The sequence below is a fragment of the Astatotilapia calliptera genome, chromosome 16 (genome assembly GCF_964374335.1).
Source record: "Astatotilapia calliptera chromosome 16, fAstCal68.1, whole genome shotgun sequence".
In the NCBI taxonomy this organism is placed as follows: domain Eukaryota; kingdom Metazoa; phylum Chordata; class Actinopteri; order Cichliformes; family Cichlidae; genus Astatotilapia; species Astatotilapia calliptera.
In genome coordinates, this window is record NC_137437.1 from 22,192,234 (window position 1) to 22,219,902 (window position 27,669).

Below are 27,669 nucleotides of genomic sequence, written 5' to 3' on the forward strand. Positions count from 1 at the left end.
GAAGTATGTCAGGGAAAGCTGGGTATAATTCTTTGTGCCTCTTTGCAATAGCAGAGCACTTTATTTTCAACTAAGTGTGAGAAGATCTTGCAACTTACTGCAGCTTGAGGGAAAGTTTGATCATGTCTTTTGTAATAAAAAATAATATTTTGCATTTGAAAGGTAATTTTTTGGGGGGGGGGTCCTGCGCATCTCTAGTCAAACCTGTCCAGGGCGTACCCCACTAGGATAAACTGCAGGCAACGCCTCCAACCCTGAATGGGATAAGGAGTAAAGAAGGGAGGTGGGTGAGTGAGTGGATGATAAAAGCTGTACATGACTCATACTGTCAGCTTAGCTACAAACTGCATTTAGGCAAAATTATATATAGGAAAATGCTAAACGTACTGCTGTTTGATTCACCAAAAATAGGCCGAGGTCAAAAGCAATAAGGTATGAGGAGACCTGGGAATAGTATGGGTGAAAAGACATAAGGGAAAAGGGGGTGAAGGGGGAAATATCAACAACTGTGACAGCTGTGTGGATATGGTAAGCTGAACCACAACAGGGAGGCTCCAGGGCAGGAATGCAGAACAGATCAGCCAGACCGGAGCGTGTGCTTAGGTTTGACATGGCGAGGCAGTGGCGAGCCACACCACACAGCAGCTGTCTAATCCCAAACTTCTGCCTTGATACTCCTGTTCTGAAAAGCACAGTCCGTTCTTTGAACTATTGACTTCTTATTTCTTCTAAACCTACTACAGATGCTCTCACTCTTCGGTGTCTGTCACTCGCTTGGATTAAACTGACATGCCACATGTCAGCCTCTGGCACAGGTCGTATCTCACGGTTACGATCTTGACAGGCAACACAATGCAGTCACAGATGAAAAGTATACAGAGCATTTCCTGTATACTTCTTGAACTCCAGATGTCAAGACCTCAAAAACCAAGGAGTCTTACCTGCTACAGAGTTTGGCCTCGGCATCATGAGGGAAGCTGATGTCTGTGGCGGGTACGCAATGGGTCCCTCAGGTGAGTGACTCGGAGGGTGTGGTGGCCCTGGAGCACCCGCAGATATGTTAGGGTGCTGCTGGTCTGTCCTGGATGGGGTGTCTGCAGGTGTTGCTGTGGCACTGCTGGAGTCTTCTTCGGCCACAGGAGAGCAGGTGTCCGCCCGCACGCTCTGTGCCAGGCCATGGCGACCGCTGCCTCTTAGGCTGCCATCTTTACTCCACTCCAGGCTGGAGCCGCTGCGGTCATCATTCTCTGAAGAACTAGTGATGGTGGCTGAGAGCAGATTTAAATTTAAAAAAAAAAAAAAAGAGAGAGAGAGAGAGAGAAGGGATTTTCAGCAAGTGAGGGAGGTGAAATGAGGGGAAGAGGCACAAGATATATCTGAGTAATGGTCTTTATGTGCGATGAACATTTATCCGTCTTAATCTCTAGTGAGACACCGAGCTGTAATGGAACTTTCAGCTTTGAGTGGCTTGGTGGTTTTGCTGATTGCCCTATCAACAGTTCTCAGAAGCTCATTTTATATTTACAGCGATCGTCTTCCTATACTCGTGAAACTCGGAAAGTAATATTGCACAGATTTATAGAACGTAATGTATTGTTATTGTTAAGAATCAGCGTTTGAATGATTTGGAATCATCCAGTGCAAACAGCAACTGCAACAACTAGTCGGAGGGGAAAATGCAAAAGAGCAGGAATAACAATATAAAACCAAACATGGACATTTTTTTTTTACCCCTTCAGTTTAGACAGGTGTCTCTTCTAGAAGAAGAACTCCTTTAATCTCCCCTCGAGCCAACACAGCGACCTACCACAATCTTAAAAGCAAAGGAAAGGACTAACTCTCCATGATGACAGGCAGCTGGATACAGGAACATCAGCACTGTTAGTGGACTGGAGCCGGCCAGCCAGCTGGCCATGTTTGCATCACACACTACTAATCTGGATTTCATAATGGCGCAGCACGTTGCATCACCACTAATATTAATACAACAAACACATCTTGGACCCTGTGATTCCTGCACTGGTTTCCTGGGCAAACATGAAGTCCTCTCATGGCAGCAGTCACGATAAACCCTGCTCGGACCACGGCATTAAAAGTCATCGTGATCTGACTGGCTAAACTACAGGACCTTGCTAAGAAGAATATGTAATTATTTATTCAAGCTTAGTGAAAATTTGAATTTTTATTTTATAAACAACTACATGCAGTCAAGTCCAGGCCCCTCGTGAAGGACCTTCTGAGGGAGCTGTTTTGTAAATGTTAAGACATTGCAAAGTCTCACTAATTTCATCAAGGAGCTTTTAATGCAAAACAAAGCCAAATTAATGTGCTTCTGAAATCAGAGTCAAAGTGAAACTTCAAAGAACAGAGAACATTAATCACAGGCATCAGTCTGACTTGTGGACGCACTGTGACTTTGTTCTTTCTTTTCCTTCCTGCACAATTTTATTAAGGAGTGTGGGTGGGATGTTGTAGACCAGTGGTACTTTACACCCCCTTCCCAAAAACACTCCACCCGCCCACTCAAGTACATAGCAGACTAGCATGCCATAGTCACCGATGTAACAATTTAATTTAACATCGCTCTGCTGCAGATTTAAAAGCCCTCTGCTGCAGATACAGCTCAAGAATCTGCTGTTAGCAGTGAAGCAGCCAGTCAGTCACAGCTTCAAAGGATAGCTAAACACAGCTAATTAGACTCGAAAATTACATGCACATGGCATTTCATAGTTTGTAATGGGTGTACAATAAAGGGGTCGTAGAATTAGGGATCAAGAAAGGAAAACAAGCTGACCATAGTTATAGCACATGCTGCATTTCTGCAAAACTGTGTTCTGTCCGTTTCAAAGTTCAGGTGTTTGATAGTTGCTCATAACGTCTTCATTACTGACAGATTTTGATGCACAACTAGTGTTACTTTCTGCATGTCTGTGTGGGTCTGTGGGTTTGAGCAGCTAATGCACCCTCCCAGCAATCTGTCTGTGACCACAGCAAAGAGCTGAGAGAGACGGAGGCACCAATTTCCATTAAGAACTGGGTTTTATGCAGCATGACTTTACTTCATACCAGCTCGTTTCGCTAACTTTCCTGAAACCTGCTTACTGAAGTTAACAACCACACTTGCAGAGATGGCATTCTCTCACAAAACTCATTTTGAGTTAACTAAAGTAACGTAATTGCGTGCAACTGACAGCAACACATTTGGCACCAGTGCACATCTTATCCTGGGTGGTGTCAAAGCTGCAAGCTGGAAGATACTATATCGCAGCTTACATAAATTATTCAGCACGTTAGCAATGATATTGCTTTGGGGGGCAGAATGACTGAATCATGGTAATCATTTATGTCAACTCTGGAGTATTGGAAATCCAAATTGTTGTGTTGGATCTTGCTTTGGCATGCATTACTTTCTCCTGCATAACTATAATTTTCATCAGCAAGTCCGATATTCTTATTAGTTCAAGAATATCAGACAAACATAAGGGCAAGGGAAAAGTTTAAAATCTGGCACCCTGTCCTCTAGTCTAGGAGTGCAGTCAGGGGAAAAAAAAAAAAAGGGGGGGGGGGGGGGTTCAACAGTGGATAAATACAGCATCAGAGTTACAATTTGCTATTCATTCCTCACTCAGAATGGAATCCCAGCATTTTTATAGGCACTGGAGGCTTTGTGAGTAGAAACGGCAGTTGAATTAATGCATCAATAGACTATGCCATCTTCCTGTCAGCTTGAGTAAATCCCCTGACGTCTTTTAGGGCTATTACTACAGATACAGCACAACGTCACACTGTGGCAACTGTCACCTTAACGCCGTCTCATGCCGATACAGCTCTGTCTAAACCCAATGACGTACATGGGGAAGGATGAATATAATGTGACACAGATGGTATTCGATCCCAAAAGGTTTCACACAACGAGTAGTGACTGACACTGCACAGGTGTGTTTTCTTTGTTCTAACTCATAGTGCAGATGAAGCAAGTCAGATTGCAAATTAAAATTAGAAGAGCTTCACAGGAAGTGATTAGTGATTATAAGCAATGCTGCAAAGGGGACTGGGTGTCCATGCTAAAGTGCAAACTAATAGACTACTAAGGAATCAGCAGAGCTGTTGGTATTATTAATGTTCTCATCAAACCCAGAAACCAGTGCAGGCACTGGTAAGCTACAAGTGATAAATTGGAGGCTGGTGTTACATTTTTGTCATTGCTATGAGCTGTGCTACTAGTGCATCTCGCACCAAGCTGCTCAGTCATGCAGGACACATGGTTGAAAGGGTGAGGTGGGGACTAATTTGCACAGGTCCATGCAAACTAAATGAGGAGGCAATGGTGAGGCCATATTTCTGAGCTATGCACAAAAGAAATTATTTTCACTGAAAATTTCTTTTTTAGATTTATGTAATTTGGATTAAAAGAGATGATGTGAAAAGTAACAGTTTAATCAAAGACCATTCATTTAAATGAAATTTAAGTGCCACCTACTTCCACCTCTGACCTGTGTATAGCTGCTAGATTATGAACAAAGTAAGACATTTTTAAATGCATACAGCGCAACCCTGAACTTCTGTACACATTACCCCGTAAAGAGTATTCAAATATCCTTCAAAGTCGACATTAAATGTTGTTTAATCTGTCAGATCCTTAGTACAAAGTACAAATGGACCGATCAACTGGCCAGGGATCGGAATCAGACGATATTCAACTTCTCGACATGGAGTAGTGACTGGCTGATCAGCTTCCAGTATGTCTGATTACAAGCCAGCTAGTTTCATATATGTGCACAGTGCCACAGACATATAGGCACACACACTCACAGACACACACTAACCTGTTGTTAGAGGCAAACCGCCTCACTGTGTTTCCAACATCAAACTCCACAGACCCTTAAATCACCCTCACCCAGCTGAACATTGAATATTTTAAAGAAGGTAAGGAAGAAGAAGATGTTGTTAAAGTGAAAGCTATCCAGAGCTCATAGCCAGCCCCAAGCCAGCAGCCTTGGTATGAGCAAAAGATCAACACAAAAGAAAAATTCCAGAGATGAGTAAAAAAAAAAAAAGCGAGAGAGAAAGGATCAATGCCCTGTGATCTGGTGAAGTTCCTGACATTTGTTTTGGTATATGAATCTGTTGTACCTGCTTTATTTGTAAAGGTAAAATATGTCAGGCAGTGGATGCACAGCAACTCATCATTAGGCAATTCTTTGAACTTGTTTCCAATAGACACATCATGCTCATCTGATCTGATCTTCTTTTGTTTCCTTAAAAAAAACCAGTCATCTTTAATAACTACAATGGTGTTACATCTTTAGCTGGCATACACATTTTGGAGCAACATTATATTAATTTGCACATTAGTGCAGCCAGGCATCAGTGCAATACCACTTATGCAAACATTGCTTCACAGATCAGCATCAGGTCAAAACTCTACAGGCCACCTTTGAGGACCTGAGCTGTGTCAGTAGGTAGAAACGGCAAACGCCCACAGGCAGCAGTCTTTTAAAAAGAAAGTTCACATTAAACTTTTTTAAAAAGAATTCAGTGAATCATCTCAAACTAAACAATGAAAGAAACAAGTAATTCAATCAACTTGAACAAGATGCCACTGCTCCACGAGAAGGGGAAAAGTTAGCTGTGGTAATGCGACTGCAGGATAAACTGCACGAGGGGTTCTTTTCAAACAAGCAGCTTAGAAATGATTGACTGGATCTACTAATAGCTTGTTACCCATTGTTCACTACAGAGCACAGAAACATGGACATTCAGCATTTTCGCCACTGACGACACAAACAGCTAATCTAAAGTCTAAAAATCCCAAGATGATAGAAAAATCAAAAATGCAAAAATGAGACTTAGATTTTACTTGAATAAAATCTAATTAGTTTAAATAAACTGAATTATATTTCTAGATGACATGTATGGCGTGCATTGTTATTAAAAACTAAACCTTTTTCTTGTACCATAAAAGTTGCAATCTGAGAATAATGTGGGAGCTATTAAACAGGCTTTTCTTCCTCACCTATGATCCCACTGTCCTTGCTCTCTAGCGTGGAACTGGGGCTGGTGATGGTCCCACAGGGGCTGGAGCGGCTGAGTGGGGGACGGCTCGCGGTGCTGTTTAGGGTGGAACATGGGCTGTCAGTGCTGGGAGACGCCGTGCTGCTTGTTAGTGTGGAGCAGGGGCTGATGCCCTGGCTAGTCAGAGAGCACTGCGGAGAAGAGAGATGAAAAAAGGGGGTTAAGGTACACCAAGAATGTACTTTACTAATCAAATATGTCAATGGAGAATGAAGTCAGCTGGCAACAAGTTCACATTTTTTTGTAGCCCGAACAAGAAAAGACAAGAAAAAAAAAAGCAACAAAAAATAATTTTCCAACCTTATTTGGAAGGAGTATTGAGAAAAATCACTGTCTACTTTGACCTGGATCATGTGAAAGCAATGCAAAAAATTCCTTTGCAAATAAACAAGCGCTTTACATGCGAGCATGACACACAAGCCGAAGGCCATAAGCACTATAAATGGAGCAAGGCTTAAAAATTACACACTCATATGTCTAGAGGAACCAAAATAAGTCTGAAGAGTATTTCACAAGGGAAGTAGTCTTTAGTTTGTGTGAACACAATAGACACCCTTTTTTTTTTTTTTAGGTCATCCAGCCTGTCTGACAACCATACAACAGCTAAATCTTTGTCTGAGATAACCGACAACCGTAGAAATCCAAATTAAAGCTGGTTTGTCCAGTTTCCGCATCTTCCTTTAACTGGATCCAAACATAATACAGTGTAGCTTATCATTGCCCCAATGAGATGCAAAGCAACACCTTCCAACAACTGATTATGACTTTGTAGGTTTTAAAGCAAGTTTTGCCCTAGTCTCACAACAAAATTACGAAAACTGAACTTTTCTCACCACAGGCCCATTTATTTAGCATACAAAAGCACTGACTTTACAATTGAAAACACACAAAAGATGGTCCCTAATACAGCTTAGTAGCGCTCCAAAGATTGTTGGGTTCTAAGCCAAATCAGAGAAATAATTACATGCAGACATTTTATCATTCACTGCATGAATAAAACACTCCTACTGTTGTGAGAACTGCTCGAATTAAATAATAAAATTCAATTTGGTTTATTCCCCATGTAGAATAAACTAAACCCTTTTTTGGAGATTTATTTGTTGCCTGGGGGGGTGGGGTGGCTTTCAGGTATAGTTGGTTTCACAAGCATAATATACTGCTAGTAGACTGTTATACTACTCACAGTTATGTTACTGTCATGCTACTGCAAGTAGGTGCAAATAACATGTGTATTTCCCCAACTAGGGTTGTCACAATATTTATACACAACACAATTATTGTGGCCAAAAATATTTACTATAATAGAATTTTCCTGATATCTGTTGACAGCAGAATAATGCTATTGGTCAAATTCACAACTAACTCTTTATTTTTTGTGTTTTTGGCAAATTAATGACTTGGCAATGTAACCAGATCTATAAAAACCAGACAAAAAGAGCAATCATTTATAATATCATGTGTTTATCATTAACATGATATTAATATTTGGTTAACATCTGTACTGGTACAGCACAGCGTTTTTTTTATACATGTTCCTGCACTACTGAAAAATTTGGGTGTGGCAGACTGGCAACCCAAAAAAAACATTGTTGTCAAACATGAACAAGAGTTCACAAAAAAGTAAGCTCACCTATGCTTATCCAAGTGTGACTGATTCATTCTAGACCATAGGCTAGTGCAAAGGCAAGCTGATAGGGAAGAAGAATGGGATGAAGAATAGGGAGAATGACTGGCAGCATGACTAATATCTTGAGGAATGCTAATATAACTATATAAAATTTTCTAAGTCAACTTCCAGTCTGCAGGCGGTGTCCCACCCAATAAACACAGTAAGTCTAACACCTGACTGACATTTAATTTTCTGTGAGGCAAAACTAAAAACTAACACAGTTAAAGGCACATTGTAAAACAGCAGTATGGTGGAAAAGACAATTGCTGACAGATGACAATAACGTGCTGCTCTTCACATGAACTCCAAGAACACAGATCTACATAGAGTCAGACCGCCCGTCTCCTCTTTTCACATCCCAACTACTGAACACAATTCATGAAATGCTTTCTAAGTCTTTGCATTCCTAGAATTGCTACTTCAGTGTCAAAAACAGTCCAAGGCACGAGATGAAAACCTAACGTGGTGGGTTCTGCTCTTCACACAGCCCAGCTTAATTAGTAAAGCCAAACAAACTGAGGCTCAGACCTAACACAACTCTATTTCTGTACCCGGACTCAGACACTCTTGTTACACACTCAAGAGCCCCTGGAATAGCACTCAAGTTACTGGGAGACTAGCATGCCGCGCTGAAAAGCATGCACAGGAATAAAATCACATGCAGTCAATTTTGAATAGGCAGTTACTTTTCTTCAGGACAGATTGAACAGTTCAAACAAAACAGTGTGACAGTTACCGTTGCTTGAGGTCCCAAGAAAACAAGTTCCAGAGGTGCCTCTTAAAACCCCGTCCATAACGAACACGAGAAAAGAAAAAAAAAAATCAAGCTGCAAAAAAATTTAAAAAAAAAAGAGGAATAGAAAAAAAATCCATTCAAGTGAAACACTGTCACAACTAGCTTCTCCCCTTGTGCTTTCTCTCTGTCCTCTATCTCTCTGTGTGTGCTGCAGCGATGGCAGCAGCTGCTGTTGGTAGTGCGGTGAGGAGCTGGAGGGGAGGGAGAAAATGAAATACCTTCTTTTCATTCTTGTCGTCCATAGGTATGCGTGCCGTACCCGGGATCCCTTCTCCCAGTAAAAAGCCCAGTCTTGTCATCAGTTCCTGAGTGGCAGGGGAGGAGGAGCTTGGCTGTTTCTCCGCTTGCAGATCTACAGATATGAGAGAGAGAGGGAGAGAGAGAGAGAGAGAAATGCTTAACACTAGCAGGCAGATTCCCTCTCTACACTGGATGCCCCACACAAGGCCACGCTGCTGGCCCTGCCCTCCTCAACACTGCTCTGAAATGCTATGCTGCACTCTCCCAGCTGCTGCTGATGTGGTGCAGACCCAGAGAAGGTGAGGAAAGAGAGCAAGAGTGCGAGAAAGAGAGGAAAGAGAGAGTGAGCGTGTGCGGCCACGGCTGGTGTGTGAGTGTTCTAAAAGAAAGTGAATACATGTGAATATCCAGCATTGTAAGAAAGCAGAGACTGGGTGTGAGTGAGTGAGTGAGTGAGTGAGTGAGTGAGTACGCGCCCTACAACATGCCTCGAGCGCCAATTCCAGGGCTTTCGGGTTGTTTACAGCTCTCACTTATAGAGCCTCTGAATATCAATGAGTGGACCTCTGCTTCCTGCAACACAACTTGAACTGTCTGTGGTCTTCATTCTCAAGCCTTAAAATTACTTTAGATTGCAATTTCAAGCTTGGGATGCCATCAACAAGGAAGAGACAACTTGTAATCACCTTTCTGTTTACACAAACAGACCTTTTTTTTTTTACATATTAAACCAAAAACCAGGCAGATAAATAATAACAGTATATGCAAAATACTGGGTTTATCGTCTAAAATCCATTGTGGATAGCAACTCAAATGTGGATGTTGCAATCTAGTGATGTCAAAAAGGCAAGCATACACTGATGATGAAGATGTCGGGAGAAAGAGTGAGAATGTCCGAGATACAAAAAGCTTATTATTCATCTCTCTGGCAGCACCTCTTTCTCCTCCTCTACTTCATTTTCTCCTTTACCTCCATTCTTCCGCAGCTATTAATAATGTTGACCGTGAATCTGATTAAACACAAACAAGTCCTGTGGCATAATGTGCTGCCAAGCCCGAGTCAAGTCAAAATCAGACCACCAGACAAACACCATTGGCATGCAAATAGCATACAAATGCCAATACACAGATAATGCATTACCTGTTAAAGTAAATAAATTGTCATAATAGCCAGTCTTGCAATCAAAAGGTCATACAGTTCTCCAACCTGGTGAAATTACTGGGTCATGCAACCCAAAATAAAACTGGAAAAAGGCCTAATCAGTGAAGTGTGGGGCTGGCAATAAACGCCCTAAATTCAATCTCTCTCTATCTCGTTTGAAGTTCAAGCACTGAGCCTTATAAACAGTCACACAATCCTGAAGTCATACCCACTACATACTTAACTAGAGGAACTCTTTACTGCTTAGTCGATCGATAGAAAAATAATCAGCTCCTTCAGTGAGCGTTCATTGTTTTCCTAAAAACTCAATGATGTCATGATCCTGCTTCACCTCAGTGAAACAAAATAAGTTTCCTGAAGAAATGAACCCAAATTCTGCAAATTTGCGACAGTTTTCACTGTTCTTGACATGTTAAACAATTCACTTTTTTCTTTTTAAATCATCAGTAGATTAATCAATAAAGTAAGTAATGACTACTTCTAATTCATTAGCTGGATTGGCTTTTTATCATTGAGAAGAGGCTAACCTTTTACTCCAGACATGCAAAGCGTGCCCAATTAAGGAAAATGCACAAACCGCAGCAACAGATCGAATACAGATTTAATAAACGCTAAAGTTTCTTGAATTTCCCTGGAAATGTAATCATAATTAAAATGCAAGCAGCTGGTGTTACTGTAACTACAAGAAGGATTTAGTCAAAGAACACCCCATGCCAGCAATTTATCAAAGGCTTCGGTACGAAACCGAATTAGCCCTTATGGCCTGGCACTTTAGTCGCGTGCCTGCCTCCTTCAGCCAAGAACAAAACGTGTTAAACAAGATATATATGCATCGCAAGTACTGCCAGACGAGTTCATACAGTATCCATAACTTTAGGCTGTGCAGAAGATTTATGTTACCCCCCTTGACACATCTGCCCACCGGGTTGTCTTTTTTAAAGTGTATCTTTTATGCATTTATTTATTTTATTATACATTTATTTATTGGCACTGCCTTCAGGAGAAGTTGCTCTGTCCTTTAGAACTACTTTGAATTTAGAAAAACTTAAACATTCTACAAGCCTTAAAATAAATAAATAAATGAATATAAATAAAAATTCTCTTATCCCACAAGCCTACAAGTTCTATACTGAATAAATTCAAGCTTTTGTCCACATAGTAGCAGACAAAGAATGCTAACCTAATGCGTGCTGTACTCGCATCACCCCATCTCCATTGCAAATGCCATGAAGTGGGAACGCTATGCATTGAAAATCCATTGTTAATAGGGAATGTCACCCAGCTCATTTAAATGCTCGAGGGGAGCCTTTTACAATCGCTCAGGCAAAGACGCCGCTCAGTCCTGAATGCACATCGCAATGATTATATAAGTCAATTCTGAGCCTTCACCCAGCAATATTATCAAGTGTAAAGAAAATAACATACAAGATCATTTCCCACATCCACAATTCAACTTGATAACCCCACTCTGAACGGGTATCATCAATGCTGAGAGCCTGTTGTGGTCGAATAATTTCAAGCATGCATCCACATATTGTATGCGCTTCATCAACTTTTAGTAGATGGTTACTAGGGGTGCAACGATACACAAAATTCACGGTTCGGTTCGGTTCGATACTTTGGTGTCACGGTTAGATATTTTTTCGATACAAAAAAAAATGTTCATGCATTTTTAATTTGTCATTTATTAAAATTATAAATATATATTTTAACACAAAAGTACAGTTTTTAAATTTAACCCTAACCCTTGTGCGTGTTGTTTTTTAGCTCGTCATATTGCAGCCACAGAAATTCTTTTGTCCATGAAACCATAAAGCTGCACTTTCTTTTTGCCTTATAGTCTGATTTGTCATAACTTCTCCGTTTTGTGGTAAGCTTTTCTTTGGCTGTCACTTCTTCACCCTGACCTGTCTTATTTGGCTCAGCAGAACTAAAATATATATCTGTCTGTGAAGGTTCTCAATCATCCAGGTCATCGTAGTCAAATATATATCCTGCCGCACTCACATAAGCTCAGCGATTCTCTGCGCGATCAACCTCTCACATGTTTAAGCTGCGGGAGATTTCACTTGTCATGTTTGCATAGTAAGCTAACAATTAATAAGAGATGTCAGAGGAATTGGTGCGCAAATTATCATCACTCACAGATCAGTGCTGTCGCTCTCTATACACAGTTCGCGCGATTGCAAAGTGAAAGCAAAAAAACAAGCGCAAATTCAAACACGATTTCAATATGTCACATATTGACAGTGGCTCACCCAATGACATAATTACCCAGCTACATTTCTGAAAGAATGCAAAAGCATTGACATATATTTTTCCTTCCTACAATAGCCCGACAGGCAGGGCAGAGATAGCCCCGGGATGTCGGGCTAGCGATATTGCAAGCCCTGTATCTGATTGAGGAATCACTCATCTTTGGAAAAGAGAGTTTATTACAGAGAAATGTCTCTTTCCAAAATAAAAGCTATACTATCCGCTTCTTCTGGGCTATATTCTCAGCAGCATATTAAACATATCAGGTCTCCATAAGGAGAATCCTGTGCTAACAGCTGTCTAAATGACTCGGCTAAAGTTTGTAGCATGCATGCTTGTTGTTTTTGTCTTTGCACTAGGATGATGTCGGTGTAAATGTGCAGTCATATTCGTTGTGTTCCCACTAGTGCTTTCAGGTTAATCTCGTTGAAATAACCTTAACGCCACAACACGGCAAATCTCCGTTAACGAGCTACCCTATACAGAGGGGCTAGACGGCCAACATGTTAACGAGTTAACTGCGCTAACACACTAGCTCCCACCCATGTAATTGAGCATTGCATGGCACATCCAACATACTGTTTTACTTTAGTCCATGACTCGCTTACCTTCAGGGTCATACGTCACATGAAAACCAAAATAATTCCAAACGCCAGATCTGAATGAGGGTGGGGAGGTCCACTTCTGTCTCGCTAGCTTGCCCTGCGCTCTTCCTTCTGACCATGCTGTCTGTGTTGAGTGCTCAGTGAATCTGCGTTCGACTACTCCGCCTAGGCTGCACTCTCGAGCCTAGGCGGAGTAGTCAAATGCAGATTCACTGAGCGTTCAACACAGACAGCATCGTCAGAAGGAAAGTTGATAAAATAAATTACAAATTTTGTATTGTTCTTTTTTTTTCTCCCCTTTGGTTTTCTTTATTTCTCTCCCCCTCTTTCTTTCATTCTTTCCCCCTGTCCTATCCCACAGTCATGTCTGTCCCGTTTGCAACTGAAAATAAAATAAATTCATAATTATAATAAAGGTCAATCAAATGGACCAATATGATGATCCACTTAAAATAAATCCTCTTGGCATCTTTCTTGGCCTCAAGACAACAATTCTGATGGCTATAGATCCAAACGGGACACAAAAAAAAAAAAAAAAAAAAAAAAATTGAAAAAAAAAATTGTATTGTTCGATACATATGCGTACCGAACCGAAAGCACTGTATCGAACGGTTCAATATCGATACGAATATCGTTGCACCCCTAATGGTTACAGATATTAATCATTTGGCAATAAAATGGTAATGGGTCTGGGGTCTTTAAAAGGGGGCACCTTGCATATCACACATTTATGGCTACTGTACATTAGCAGGCAGTGACAGGTTGTTGATTTTTTTATTATTAGCCTGTCAGAGTCTTGTCTTTTGCTTTTATAGTGGCTATCAACACAGATCCACAACAGCTAGGAATAAGATGCTACGAGACTAACAGCTTTACAGGTGCAAACCATGTGAGGCAACTAGAAACATGCCAGAGAAAACGACTGTGAAACATAGTTGAAATCTTCGCCTTCTGGAGATTAGTGCAACATTGTTTGGCTGCTGAAAAAAAAGGAAAAAAAAGGCAAAACTGTATTTTGTGAGCTCTGGCTTTAATGATGTAAGCTGTGGACTGCGAGAGATCCTCGGGTCAATTCCAGGAGGAGACACAAGTTCCTTTGTTTAAATACAAACCCTTGTGGTAACCCCTTGCGATTACGGTAGGAACCGAAAGTAGCTTCTTTTTGGAATCGATAGGATCTAATTAATTTCTCATAAAATCTGGTTTGATTTTTACTCATAATTGCAGACATACATCTGTCAAACCAGCTTAATCAATCAGTCAGAGACTTAAACTTGAGGAAAAACTCATCAATTTAGTAACATGTAGGATCTCCCTGGGCAGCAACAACCTCCATCAGAAATTTCCAGATGAATAACGATGACCAATTTTGGATCATCGCTACCAACAAAAAATGGTTCAGTCTATCAATATATGCTGTCATTGATCAGCCGCCTTCAGGTCATGCAGCACTCATCTGTCTCATGGGATAAGGTCAAGACCCTGACTTTGTTATTGTAAAATATATATTTTTTTCTAACCTTCTTGTTATTGATTTTCTTGTATGCTTAGGGTGACTGACTTGTTGCATAATCCAATATCTCCTACGCTTCTCCCCCGACATTCTCCTGTATAATTTCCTCATACAATTTTAAATTCGTTGTTGCCTCGATCGCTCCAAAGGTTTCCTGCCCTGAAGTAGCAAAACAGCCCCAAACCAAAATGTTCTCTCCAGCATGCTTAACACTTCAGATGAGGTTTTGGTTGCTGGTGTGTAGAAACAAATCCAAATGAGATGTTTAGCATTGTTTTGGCCAAATCTCTTGACTTTTGCCTCGTTCATGGCACATCGTCCCTTTTTCTCTTGCTCTTTTTCCCGGCAATGTGAATGATTACTCTCGTGTATTTAATACAGACATGAAAAGCACAGCTGTTAGAGTGCGTGTGTGCTTTTTAGTTTAGTGAGATTGTTTGTCCATAACTGTGAGATGAAGAACAGAGTACATGTTATGAGTGACCAACGCTGAAACTCCGGCAATTCCAAAGGGTTTACAAAGTTTTCTCGTAACCGCAATATAGTGCAGAAACTAATCCTGTTTGTTGACTCAGTTTTTCCTTCGCAACTTTTTCTTTTCCGTCATTGGATTAAATCGATCACCCGGCTCTTTATTACTTTGCCCTGACAAGACCACTCCATCACAGGTTCTTCAAAGCCACTTAAAACCACACGCCTCTGAGGACCAATCAGCAGCTCCAGAATGGCGCCGGGGTTGTTAAAGACCTGACATGAATACATCATAAGAGACAGAAAGACTGACATAATGATACGACATAGCACATACAAATAAAAACTTCACGGGCCAAATCAATAAAACCCCTTTTAACCCGTGGTCTCTCTGGAAAAATCAATACGCTGTGCCAAAAAATTGTTTACTTGCACAGCCAACTTCACCCACAGCTTGACACAAAACCTTCACTTTGCGAGCGCGTTTTAACATCGTCCATCATGTGCATGCATCTATGAATAAACATAAACATATCACATTTACTGCATTAATAAAGCTGAAGGTTTGCTGATTACACTAGCGTGTCAACAACTTTTAAATGGATTCTAGTTGAATAGCCTCTTTTACTCACTTTTCATTCTAAATACGAAACAGGAAATCCCAGCTCCATTTCATTTTCATAGTTGTCATCACCACCTATTCATCATGCTCAACATTTTGTCAATTAACCATTGACAAAGTGACAGACGAATACATGGATACACGAAAAAATGTCAACGAATGTGACAGGCAGGCAAAAAACAAAAAATCCCAAAACAATTTGATGCAGCTCGTGAAAAGAAAAAAACGGCGGATGTGCTGTTTTGCCCTTACTTGCTCAACTATAAGCTACGGGGAAGTACTATCTGTTGCTGGGTGTCTTGCTGCAGGGCATCTCAGCTGTGCCACTGGTTTTTCTTCCTGATTTGTCAAGCCTGCTCATGGATGCAATGAGCCACCTTTCCGTTATAAACTACATTCTCCAATGGCTCTAACGTGACAGCAACTACAGCCTTACAGGACAGCCGTTTCCTTTAGCGTGATATACTCTAGAGCAGGGGTGGGCAATCCCAGGCCCCGAGGGCTGGTGTCCTGCAGGTTTTAGATCTCACCTTGAGTCAACACACCTGAATCACATGATTAGTTCGTTACCAGGCCTCTGGAGAACTTCAGGACATGGTGAGGAACTAATTTAGCCATTTAAATCAGCTGTGTTGGTTCAAGGACACATCTAAAGCCTGCAGGGACACCGACCCTCGAGGCCTGGAGTTGCCCACCCATGCTCTAGAGTCTCAATGAGCTGACACTAAATAAATAAACCTGAAATGTTATTGGAGGCATAATAAGTACTTAAATAACCACTGTTACTACTGATTATTTCCCATTCATTTCACATGAAATAATAATAATAATGATAATGGTTTGGATTTATATAGCGCTTTTCAAGGCACCCAAAGCGCTTTACAATGCCACTATTCATTCAGTCTCGCATTCACACACTGGTGAAGGCAAGCTACGGTTGTAGCCACAGCTGCCCTGGGGCAGACTGACAGAAGAGAGGCTGCCATGTCGCGCCATCGGCCCCTCTGGCCAACACCAGTAAATATCTTTAACGTTCAGGCAGTGGACTGTTGTGACAGCTGTAGGATGCACTTAGATACTAGCTGAAGTTAATTAACATCTCCTGTTCAGTAACAATCCAGAATTCAGCTCATTTGAGTGTTACTGTAGTATCTGTAAAATAATGAGGAGAGGAAGAATGCAAAAACATGAAGTAATGTTATGAGATAATGAGAAACTGGTGGCACGGCACACCTGAGGAAAGTGATCCCAGGCAGTAGTGAGAAATCTGACAACCGCTCCATTCTACTCTGACAGCAAGTGTAGAGCAAAATAACTCCTGGTTCACATCCTCTGTGACCCCTGCCAAAGGTTTTCAATTTGAGATACTTAAAATCCGTGAAACACAGACAATTTTTGCATCTCATTGTTAATTATGTCATGAAGCTTATTGAATTCACAAAGGACTTTTTACTGACTAGTTTAGAAGGTTTAGAAGAATTTCGCCCTATGACAGCTGGGATAGGCTCCAGCGCCCCCCGCGACCCTGAAAAGGATAAGCGGAAGCGAATGGATGGATGGATAGTTTAGAAGGTCAAAATGCGGTTTGGCAGATTCTCAAGGAAAACATACTGCTATGACTTAATTATTTAAATGCGTTCAGCAGCAGAGTTCTTCTGATTTCCGTGTCAAGTTGATATAATTAGAAGATAACTGGACTGTTGCTAGTCTTCTTTGCTATTTTCAAATGTTATGTATGGTCTTGTGTCGTGTTAATGCTCTTTTGCTTGGTTTTGTTATTTGGGTACACCAGGTTAACCACACATGTATCCCAAATACATACTGAAGATGTACAAATATATAGACGAGTTATTCTTTTCTCCTCCTCCTTACAGAAATATGCCAACATGGCACAATCAGACATAGCATTATGACCACTGACAGGTGGAATGAATAACACAGATTACCTCTTCATCGTGGTTAGTAGGTGGGCGATATCAGGGAGCAAGTGAACATTCTGTCGTCAAAGTTAATGTGTAAAAAGCACGAAACATGGGCAAGTGGATGACCATTTGCGCCATTTACCTGGGGAACACCTGGCACCAGGATGCACTATGGGAAGAAGGCGAGCCAAGAGAGGCAGACCACCCTTTCATGGAAATCATATTCCCTGATGGCTGTGGCCTCTTTCAGCAGGATAATGGGCCCCCGCCACAAGGCAAAAATGCTTCAGGAATGGTTTGAGGAGCACAGCAAAGTTTAAGGTGTTAACTTGGCCTTTAAATTCCCCAGATCTCAATCCAATCGAGCATCTGTGGGATTTGCTGGACAAACAAGTCTGATCCATGGAGGCCAAACCTCGCAACTTAAAGTACTTAAAGGATCTTTTGCTAACATCTGAGTCCCAGATACCAAAGAACACCTTTGCAAAGTCCATCCCTCAGTGGTTTAGGCAGTAAAAGGGGGAGCAACACAGTGTTAGGCTGGTGGACATAATGTTATGTCTGATCGGTATAAATCAGTAATTGAAAGGTCAAATAAATGTGTTTTTAAAGATAAGTGCCAGAGTAATACAGGTTATCTATCTATCAGGACACTTTTAATAATCACTAAGCTCTGCCAATTATAACTTAGGTGCAAAGGCAAGAAAAACCTTTGGAAAGAGGTAAACAAAATGATAATTAGCTAATTTGTTTCAGAGTGCTATAATATTCCAATAATGAGATCCTAGAAGAGTGAAACAATTTGCAGACCTCGGCAACACCCTAATAATCCCACATTACAGGAGTAGTCTAACTCTAGGGTGACAAATGTGCTTTAAAAAACAACAACAACAACAACTTTAAAATATAACAAATAATTAGAGCAGGAACCAATTATTCACATTCAATTATCATTACACACACACACACACACCTCAAACACGCACATTTTATTTATTCCATCAACTCTACGGTACTTTAAGGGAGAATTTAAAAAGGCTTTGGGGTAATCCAGTGGATGGGACCTCTTCACACTACATTACACTACAGTCCTAATTGGAAGTCTGTATATACAAAGAAAATAAAAAGCTATTAGGAGAGTCCAAGTTCTAACTTTTCTAACAAGGCTATAGAGTGCCTAGATGTAAAATAGTTGGTGAGATGGAATAAAACTGGCTGTAATATAGCAAATATCCAGTAATTTCACACTGGCTCTAATATCACATCCACAAATGATGCCTGTAGTCAGTCAGGAACATTACTCTCAAGACTGTTATTAACTCTTCTCGACTTTATTAACCTAGTTTATTAATTGGTACCACCTAGACGGACCTCATCTAAGTTTATGATTTTATGTACAAAAGGGGAGCCACACTAGGTCTCCAGTCATATGACAGCTGACATTTTTGTCAGTTACACGTCAGGGCAAATAGTTTTATTTATCTAAATGGAAGGCAGATAATAAGTAAAATGGCTAGCCGAAGAAAACCCTCCCTGTTCTAGGTAAAGCATCAGATTTGTCCTTTACTTTTTACGCTACCCTGGAGTTATGGAAAACCAGGGATGTAGCTGGAACCACTTTGTTATTCCGGTAACTGTACAGCAAATGGAGGCAAAAACAAAACAACATCGTTATCTGCTGCCGGAGGAAGTTTATGAGCAGGTGTGAAATAGCAGCCGTGTGGTTCCCTGATAGAAGAATGAAGACTGAAGGAGGAGGAGGAGAAGCAGAGGAATTTGGGGGGGGGGGGGGAGAATCAGTAGAACAGACTGGATCTGAGGAGCTGCCTTAGCTCACTCGCTGCCAAGAAAACAATCCAGCCGGTGCTCATTAGCAGCTGGAGTTTCATTACCACAACAGTGGAGCCCGTTTAATGAACCCTCAATGAGAACATGCATCCTGCTTCCCCATTTGAGTTCAGGAGTACAAGGTGACGTGCCCCCCTGAAGCAAGTTGAGTGGTCTTATTGCACATTCCAGAGTTAGAATCTGCTGCAGGCGCAGATGGAGCGTCCAGCGAGACATTACATGAGATCAAGACTATAGATAACAGCGTATCTGGGGTGGGAGACGGCATAGAGGTAGTAATCATAGTGTGACTGGCATCTCAGCTGGACACCATACGCCAGCTGTTATTAATGTTGCTGCAATGGCAGATACAGATGGCATTTCATTAACTATTAGACCAACAGAGCTGAAGCTTCCTCACATGGCGATTCAGCCCCTTGGGCCAAAGAGATTGTGCTGTAAAGATCCTGCAGAGATGAGCAGACCACCCTAATCAAGCTTTACGATTTAGCGCAGGAAAAATAAAAATACGGTGAAAAGGTGATTTTAATCAAAAAGCTAAAGAGTGAATGAACAATTAACATGATTGGCTACAGAAACGCGCAAAACTATCACTCTGTGCCAGCCAAAACAAAAATCACATCGCATTAATTTCTGCTGCCTCAAAGTTACTATTCTCCTGAAGAGCAAATTATGAACAATGACAGGCTGAATATCATTATGAACTGGGAACAATTGGCCATGATTATACAATTTCACGAGCGTATTCATAATTGATTAAATTTAGCCACTGCATAAGCTGGGATTTATTGGTTTAGTAATAATAGAGTGCAAAGAGCACCACAAAGGGTGACACAGCCTCCAGAAAGTGTTAACAAATGAGTATCACACACAGTGCAGATGAAACGAGACTAAGATTACTACTGTTTTATTTTAAAATGGAGCAAACTTAATATTATAACCAGATGGTTTAGGAGGTGCAAATTCACATAATTCTTAGCCAAATAAGCCTGACCATTGTTTTAACACTGACAAGATAATAAATACATGAACAAACAGGTGTTAAGTGTTCGGACACTGGTCTTACTGGAGTTGTAAAATGAGGGATTTGAAGAGAGACATAATTGTAGGAGAGGACAGGACCTGCGGTTCAGTCTTGACTGACTGAGACAGAGACGGGACTCCGAGAGCACAGCTGAAACAATTCTGTCAACCAGACTGTTGGCTGCCCGTTGCAAACACACTCAAGCATGCAAACACACACATACATAAACAAAGACAAAGGCAACTGCGGACACTCGGGCAAAATAAAAATACCCTCTGCAGTTACACGCAGGCACAGGAAACATAACCCTTTCTCAAAGACAGTGCCATGCGAGATGACTCCTGAGTAGGTCAAAAGCATGTTTCCTTTCTTAGCCTGCAGCCCATCCTGCTCAGCCACAATGCAGAGCATGAAAAATGACAACGCTTTGAGCCCGACCCAAAAGACGAACAAGTGAAGTAACCATGCAACACAGGGACAAAACTCACGCTGCATTAAAAACTGTCAAAAGAAAATTACATTCAACTTTTTTGAAAATCAGCCTCAGCAGCACTAAAGACTTGTCTCTGTCTACAGATGTGGACGTGGTTCTGGACACTCAGGACAGGCGTCCTTCAGTAAAAGCCCCTCTTCAGAGCTCCCACTTTATTTGTGCTGTAAATGACACACAGTCTTCATCCTGCAAAACTCCATTATTCCAGCAGTCTCTCAACAATGTGATGCTGACCTTGTTATTAAAGCAATGAAGTTGTCTCATGCTGCTTCAACAGTTTACTCTGTCTGAAGTAGAGGACAACACAAGCTGAAAGATGCTCTGTTTTATAAAAAAAAAAAAAAAAAAAAAAAAAAAAAAAAAAAAAGCAATAATGTCCTTGTCACATGTGACCCATGGTGCATATGCATGATTCTGTCCACATGGGAGAAAGTATTCAAAAGACTGTAAGTGAGCCTCACTCTGCTGCATCTGGGCTATCAGAATTAGCCACCATTAGTGCCTGATTATGCACGATTAGGTGATGAGCTGTTATATTCTTATAATTTCTCAGCTATAACATTTTTTAACCTGCCAACTACGGCTGCGAGAAGAACCCGATGGAAAGTTTCTTCTTTCCTATCAGCTGATTGTCTGCAGTATTTACTGAATAATTGTGCGCAGAACAAATAAAGGGAAGAAGTAAGTAGATGTCTGACCTTAAAACGGACTGGTTATTTCTTCAGCTGAAAAACATTTATATATAAAAAAAAAAAAAAAAAAAAATCACTCTCAGAGAACAGAATAAGACAGAAATGCCTTAAATGCCTGGGAGCTTTTATACCAACAGTTGTATGTGGTGCAATAAAAATAAACTACATACGACTGGGCAGTGTCCTAGAAGCAGTCATTTCTAATTTGTCAGAAACTGACCAGATCTCTATCATCTCTATCACTGGGAGCAGACCCAAAAAATAACATAATGCAAAATTTATTTAAATTATCGGATAGTTGTAACTCATTTCTTGCAGTAAAATGATTCTATACATGTATATCTAGTAGCAAAAAGATAGTTTGGAGGCCTGCACATGTACATCTGCCACATGCATGAGATAACAGCTTCAGTACAGAAAGCCCTATCACAGTTTTTCATCTGTTATTGCATCACAGATGTTTTTTTAATGGTTAAAATGTGTATTTTTGTCATTAATATGCATTTCAATTAAATTAAAATCAAAACCGGGTCCTAAAAACAACAAACTCTTGAAAGTCTTCAACCCATTATTCAGTACTTGTATTGAGTATATTATCTGTGCTGCAGAAAACAACTACATTTTTTTAATGTTAATGGGCTTATTCCCTAAGTGTCAAATGCTTACCAGGGTGTATATAATATACAGACAACTTAAAAAAAATAAGGCTTTAAAAAGTTCAGCATATTTCTGATTCGTTTTAAGACAGCAGAGCAATATCAGTTTTACAACTACGCAAATGAATCCCAATAAGCCAATAAACAAAATGTCCAACTTCCTTATCTAATCCTAGCATTATGCTATAGTTTCACTCCACAAGCATCACATCCACTTCTGAGAGAACTCTATTACGAGATATTACAAACACATTAAAGCTCAGCATCTGGAATGAGGGGCAACCTCTGGAGCTGAAAAGCTGTGGAAGAGAAAGAAAGTGTAGTTCCTCTAGCACTGCTTCAAATGAGAGTCAATTCCTATAGACCCCATTTCTTTACACCAGTTTTGTCCTCTGTGGATGACTTTGATAAGTTCAAGAACTGCAAGAACACATCCATCTTTAATACTGTTTATGGTTTGGAAGCATCAAAAGCTTCATCTCGTCTCATCGATGTGCCGAAAGGATGTACTTTGAGTCTCTGGTGCCCGCTTCTGGCATTCATACCTTCCTCAGCTCTTCTTGCCCCTGCCACTAACAGGAACACCCAATCTAATCTGATGCTGCCACCTTCATGCTTAACCACACGGAAGGTATTTGTCTGCTGATGAACAGTGCCCGATGGGGTGTTGATTGTGGATTATGTTCGGCAGGCAGTGCTCAGAGTTCTCCGTAACGATTTCAGTGTCTGTTTTGTCAGACAGGAGAATCTTTCTCCTCGTGCTCTCAGAGTCTTTTAAATGCCATTTGACAAGCTCCAAATAGGCTGTCATGCCTTTGCTCAAAGTGCAGCTGCTCTACAATAAAGGCCTTATTGATGAAATGCGGCTAAGACGGTCATCCTTTCCCCCCTCGATCTCTGCAGAGGACTGCTGAAGCTCTGTGGGTTTTGCCAAATGACCTGAAGAAGACCCTTCACGCTCAGTGTCCAAGACTGGTGGGAGAGCCCGTTCAAGGAAGCATCCAGATGGCGCCAAACTTCGTCCTTTTTAAAACATATTGAGATTCACTGCGCTCCTGGAAACATGCAGATCTCTGGAAGAAGTTTTCTCACAGTGGTCCACAGACATACTTAGACTTTATTAAAGGTTTTTGTTCTTGCATGAACTGAAGCGTGGGGTGTTCATATACACATGTGCACCTTTAAGCTGTGGCCAGGAAATCTACAGCCAAGATCTAAACACACTTATGAATAACTGAAGATAAAAGGAAGGACATGACCATAATTTTGACAATCACAACAAAGGGCCTTAATGCTTTTACGAAAAATCGATTTTACTGTTTCATTTTTTAAGTTACTGAATGGTTATTAAGAAGAAAAAGGCAAACTGCCACATCTACAACATAAAGTGTGCTAAAATAAATGCCATATTATTCTCCCATGAAACTGAAGACGAGTCCATACTAAACACACAAGTCCTTTCTGTGATCTGAAGTAGTTTAACATCACCTCCCCTTGAGCATTTTTTTTTCACTGCATCATTAAGCAATGAAGAGGGAAGAGGGTAAGATTAGATAAGGAGGCGTGGGGAATAGTGGAAAGGTGTTGAGAAAAGAAATAGGGTGTTGATTTTGGAACGGCATTTGCATTTGTGCTCAAAAACATTGGTTTAGGACTTATCCAGTAATATATTTCTGCTCAGTCACACAAGCAAGGACTCTCTTTTGTAATTAGTAAATAAAAGTAACGGTACGGAAACTGACGAGGTCATATTTATTTACTGTCTGCTATCTGCTGGTAGCCTACTCTGAGCTCTATGTTAGTTGAACGTCAGACACACCCTCGTGCCTTAGTATGCGACAGTCAGCTGTGCCGAGTTACTAAATTCTATGTACGTTATGTGAGCCATGCATAACAATAGAGCGCTCTTTGTGCATTGCCTTTTGCTAAAGATTACACATCTTACATCTCCACTTAAGCCTATGGGAGGAATTTGAGCCCAGTCTTCTCTACTGGAAATCTAAACTGAGCACTTAGGGGAACATTACCCCTAAACACAAACACAACGCCCAACAAAAGTGAGAATAGGCAGTAATAACGCTGAAAGCACATCTCACAAACATGTGGAAGCACAAGAATTTTCATGTATAGTTCCTGAGAAATGAAAGCCCCTGTCCCCATTATACCCCGAAATCCGCAAATCCAGCGCTTTGCTCAGACAATATGTCCCCACAAACTGGAAAACTGACTCCTCTGTAATCTAAACACACAGTTTAGAATAAACACGGCACTACCGAGTGTTTGCACGGGGCTCACATGTACTGTGTACTTAAACTGAGTCATCAGTAACTGATGCTACCCTTAAATAACAAAGCCCTGCTCTTAAAAGCCACTGACAACAATGAGGACCCCAGGCAATGACATGCATAATTTTCTCTTACGGCAGTTTTTAAGTGCACTTTTCCCCTCAACCCCAGCAAAAACAGCCATTTAGAAAATTTGCAAAAGTAAAACTCACCATTGTGGGACGACTCCTTGTTATCGGTCGCTTTCCTCCGAGCTGACACGATGGCATCAGAAGGCACGCGAGGGCTCTCTACATATTTGGGCTTCCTAACTGGACCTGCCAGCACGAACAGAAGATACAGGGAGAATGAGAGAGTGAGAGAGCGCATGCATCCGACAGAGAGAGAGAGAGAGGGAAAGAAATGCAGAAGAGACCGAGGGAAAACAGAGAGAGAGTTCTCACAGGATTAATATGTTCCAGATGACACTGGAGATGAGAGGTAGTGGTGTCTTAGTTGGACAGGCTTAGCTGCACTCCGTAGCTTACATAAAACTCACTCACACACTCTCAGACAGCTCCCTGCGTTGATAGCAGCTCTGGTCTGTCTGACAACTCAGAATGCTGTCTGCATTGCTGGAGACTCTCGGTAAAAAAGCGGCTAGCTGGCTCTGGGAATGTAAACTACAGCAGGAAACCACAACAATTAGCCTCTAAGTGAACTAAAGATCCTTGCTCAAGCGCACACGTGCATTGTTGGAAATGCAAGAGAAGAAAATTGCCAAACAGACAAAGCATCCCCCCCCCCATTATTTTATCTGAAAGTGTGTCCTTCTATTGTGGCAACAATAGTTGCATCTTTTGGTTAGATTGACCGCAAAGTGTCCAACTCTGATGATGTATCTGGGACAATGGAACAGCCCTTAGAGGAACGTCATTGTGAGCACAAGGCGATGACTTTGGCTAGCTGCACTGTTCCCTGCACTCACACCATGACAGTACTCTGACCCCATTTCCCATAAAAGGTAAGACAATGTGCGAAATGCAAAGAACTAAATTATTAGAATATTTAATGTAACAATTTTAAATGTTGCACACCACTGGCATACCCATCCTCATAGATGCGCAGCTGCTTGTGCAACATTTATACTTTTGCACAAAAAAAAAACAAAAACGATATCCAGTAAAAGCTGCCGTTTAACCAGCCCTGCTGGGAATAAACATGCAGTTTGGTGGAGCAGCACTGCAGCAAAGGCCTACTGATCTTTCCTAAAAGTGCCAATTCACTGGTTAAAACACATTTTTAAGTTCTCTACTTGGAACTCACATTTTACCGAGACTTAAGAGCAGATCAAAAATGTAACCACAAAAAAAAAAAAAAAATCTGAAAACAGGAGGTGACTGTGTTATTTAGATCTGTAAATCCATAAAACAGCATGCCCCGACTCTTTGCAACTACTTTGGCCTTGACCTCCTGCAAGTAAAACCTCCTCCTCCTCCAGGCTCTTATCAGATAACTGTATGTGTAACCCCAGTCATAACATAGAGAACAGACAGGAGATCAGAGACTGCGATTTCCACATTACCACATTCAGTCACTCCCAACCCCAAACAATTCCTGTGAATCAAATGGACCAATTTATAAAACCGCTTCTGCTTGATGCACAGTGCCATCTATGGATATGCAACTTGAAATGCATAGTGGAAAAATGGTGGCTTTTGATACCTCGCATGAGCTTCTGTATGTACAATCTGGGTGTTCTCGTCTGTCACTAGAAGAACTCAAAGTAAAAGCCCAAAACCAAATGGAGCGTCCATTCAGAGAAGCTGCGCAGAAGCTGTCCCATGTAGCAAAGAAACTGTTTTAAAGGTGATGATGATTTTTCTTTTAAAAGCACTATAATCTAAGGATTGGCATTCAAACGCAATGGGATGTTACAGATTTGTGCAGACAGATGGGTTAAAGCCTGAAGGGACTGGGTTAGTGAAGCATTTACAAAAGCGATCAAAGTCAGCCTGTTATTTGGGAGACACAGCCAAAGAGTATCCTGAAAACCTCCATTCATCTGCAGATGGTCAGGCACAACCTATTACCCGGGAGTCACATGGCTCCAATTAAAACGGGACTACAGGGACGGAGAGCGTTGTATGCGAGACACACACTTAGTTCAGGTAAATAACTTGGATGAAAAGTGAACTGGCTAATATGTTCCACTGACTGTATTTCATATAAAACAACAAGGGGCATAGTTTGAGTAATCTAAACCATATGTTCAAGTTCAGATTCAGTTTACAAAGAGGAGCACAGGATCCACACGAGAAATGACAAACATGTGGCTGCCCATCATGGATAATTTTAGGCCACATCTAAGGGCTGATAATGCAGAGAAATGGTAAAAGGTCTTCCGGCATGACTCACATTTTTGAGCATCAGACAAGGCACAGAAGAATTTCCTCTCGGTTCAAAATCTCATCTCAAGATTTAACAGGTTTCCATTAACGCTCCGCACTGATAAAGAAGCAATTGCCATTTATAACAGGCGTGAGAAGGTCACAGAAATTGAGCCCTTTGATATATGACCTCATGAAGGACAACAAGAGAAAGGCAAAAATGAGTTGCACTCTGACTTGCATCAATTTCAAAGGGTATATGATTAATCACAAATGTAAATTTATTAATTGTAAAAAGAAACTGACAGGAAATCATAACAAGGGAGGATGTGATGATTTTTTCCAGGGAGCGATATCGCCGAGCTATCAACTACACTATATCTCCACATCACATCTCAGAGCTAGACACAACAAATCCAGAACACCTCATGAACCCTGGACAAAAGGAAGCCATCTCATTCCGATGCCCTCGGAAAACAGCAGGGAAAACCAGCAGACTGGTGCAAAAGGAGGCTGCAACTAAGGGAGAGAAAAAAGAAACTGGAGTGGTGTGGAAAGTAGCATGTGGCCAACAGCACCCAAATATAACTATGTATAAAACAGAAGCAGGATGACAACATTTGACCTTCATTCCTTTCAAATCTTGTTAAAAGTGCTTTTTCTTTGTATCTCGGTTGATTATTATGACATTGACACAAAGGCATTCCTGCTTAAAACCATGATAGTCCTACACATTACAAAAAGAAATAAATAAATCTGATCCATTAGGATATGGACTACACAAGACCTCTGAGGGTACCTGGTAATATCTCACACTAATACTTTCTTTGACTCCATGAAGTTACAGGTGATTCAGTCTACAACCAGTGAACAAAGCTCTTAACAACAAGAACCTCCACAACAGGTTCATCTGCACAATAAGACACATACTTCTATTAACTGTTTTTAAAACTGTGTATCCAAGTACAAAG

The 27,669-nt window shown here is 41.0% G+C and overlaps 1 protein-coding gene across 6 annotated transcripts in view; it reads right to left on the reverse strand.

The window, feature by feature from the left end:
- tanc1b (tetratricopeptide repeat, ankyrin repeat and coiled-coil containing 1b) overlaps positions 1-27,669 on the reverse strand; it is a 120,503-nt gene that overhangs the window by 47,058 nt on the left and 45,776 nt on the right. For 4 of the 6 annotated variants that reach the window (XM_080290933.1, XM_080290931.1, XM_080290929.1 and 1 more), the window contains 4 exons: positions 24,542-24,646; positions 8,759-8,892; positions 6,017-6,206; positions 942-1,268 (listed from right to left, as the gene is read on the reverse strand). In XM_080290933.1, coding sequence (XP_080147059.1) covers positions 942-1,268; positions 6,017-6,206; positions 8,759-8,892; positions 24,542-24,646 — 756 coding nt within the window. The remainder of the gene's footprint in view (positions 1-941; positions 1,269-6,016; positions 6,207-8,758; positions 8,893-24,541; positions 24,647-27,669) is intronic. The other 2 variants (XM_080290932.1, XM_080290934.1) reach the window with 1 other exon arrangement.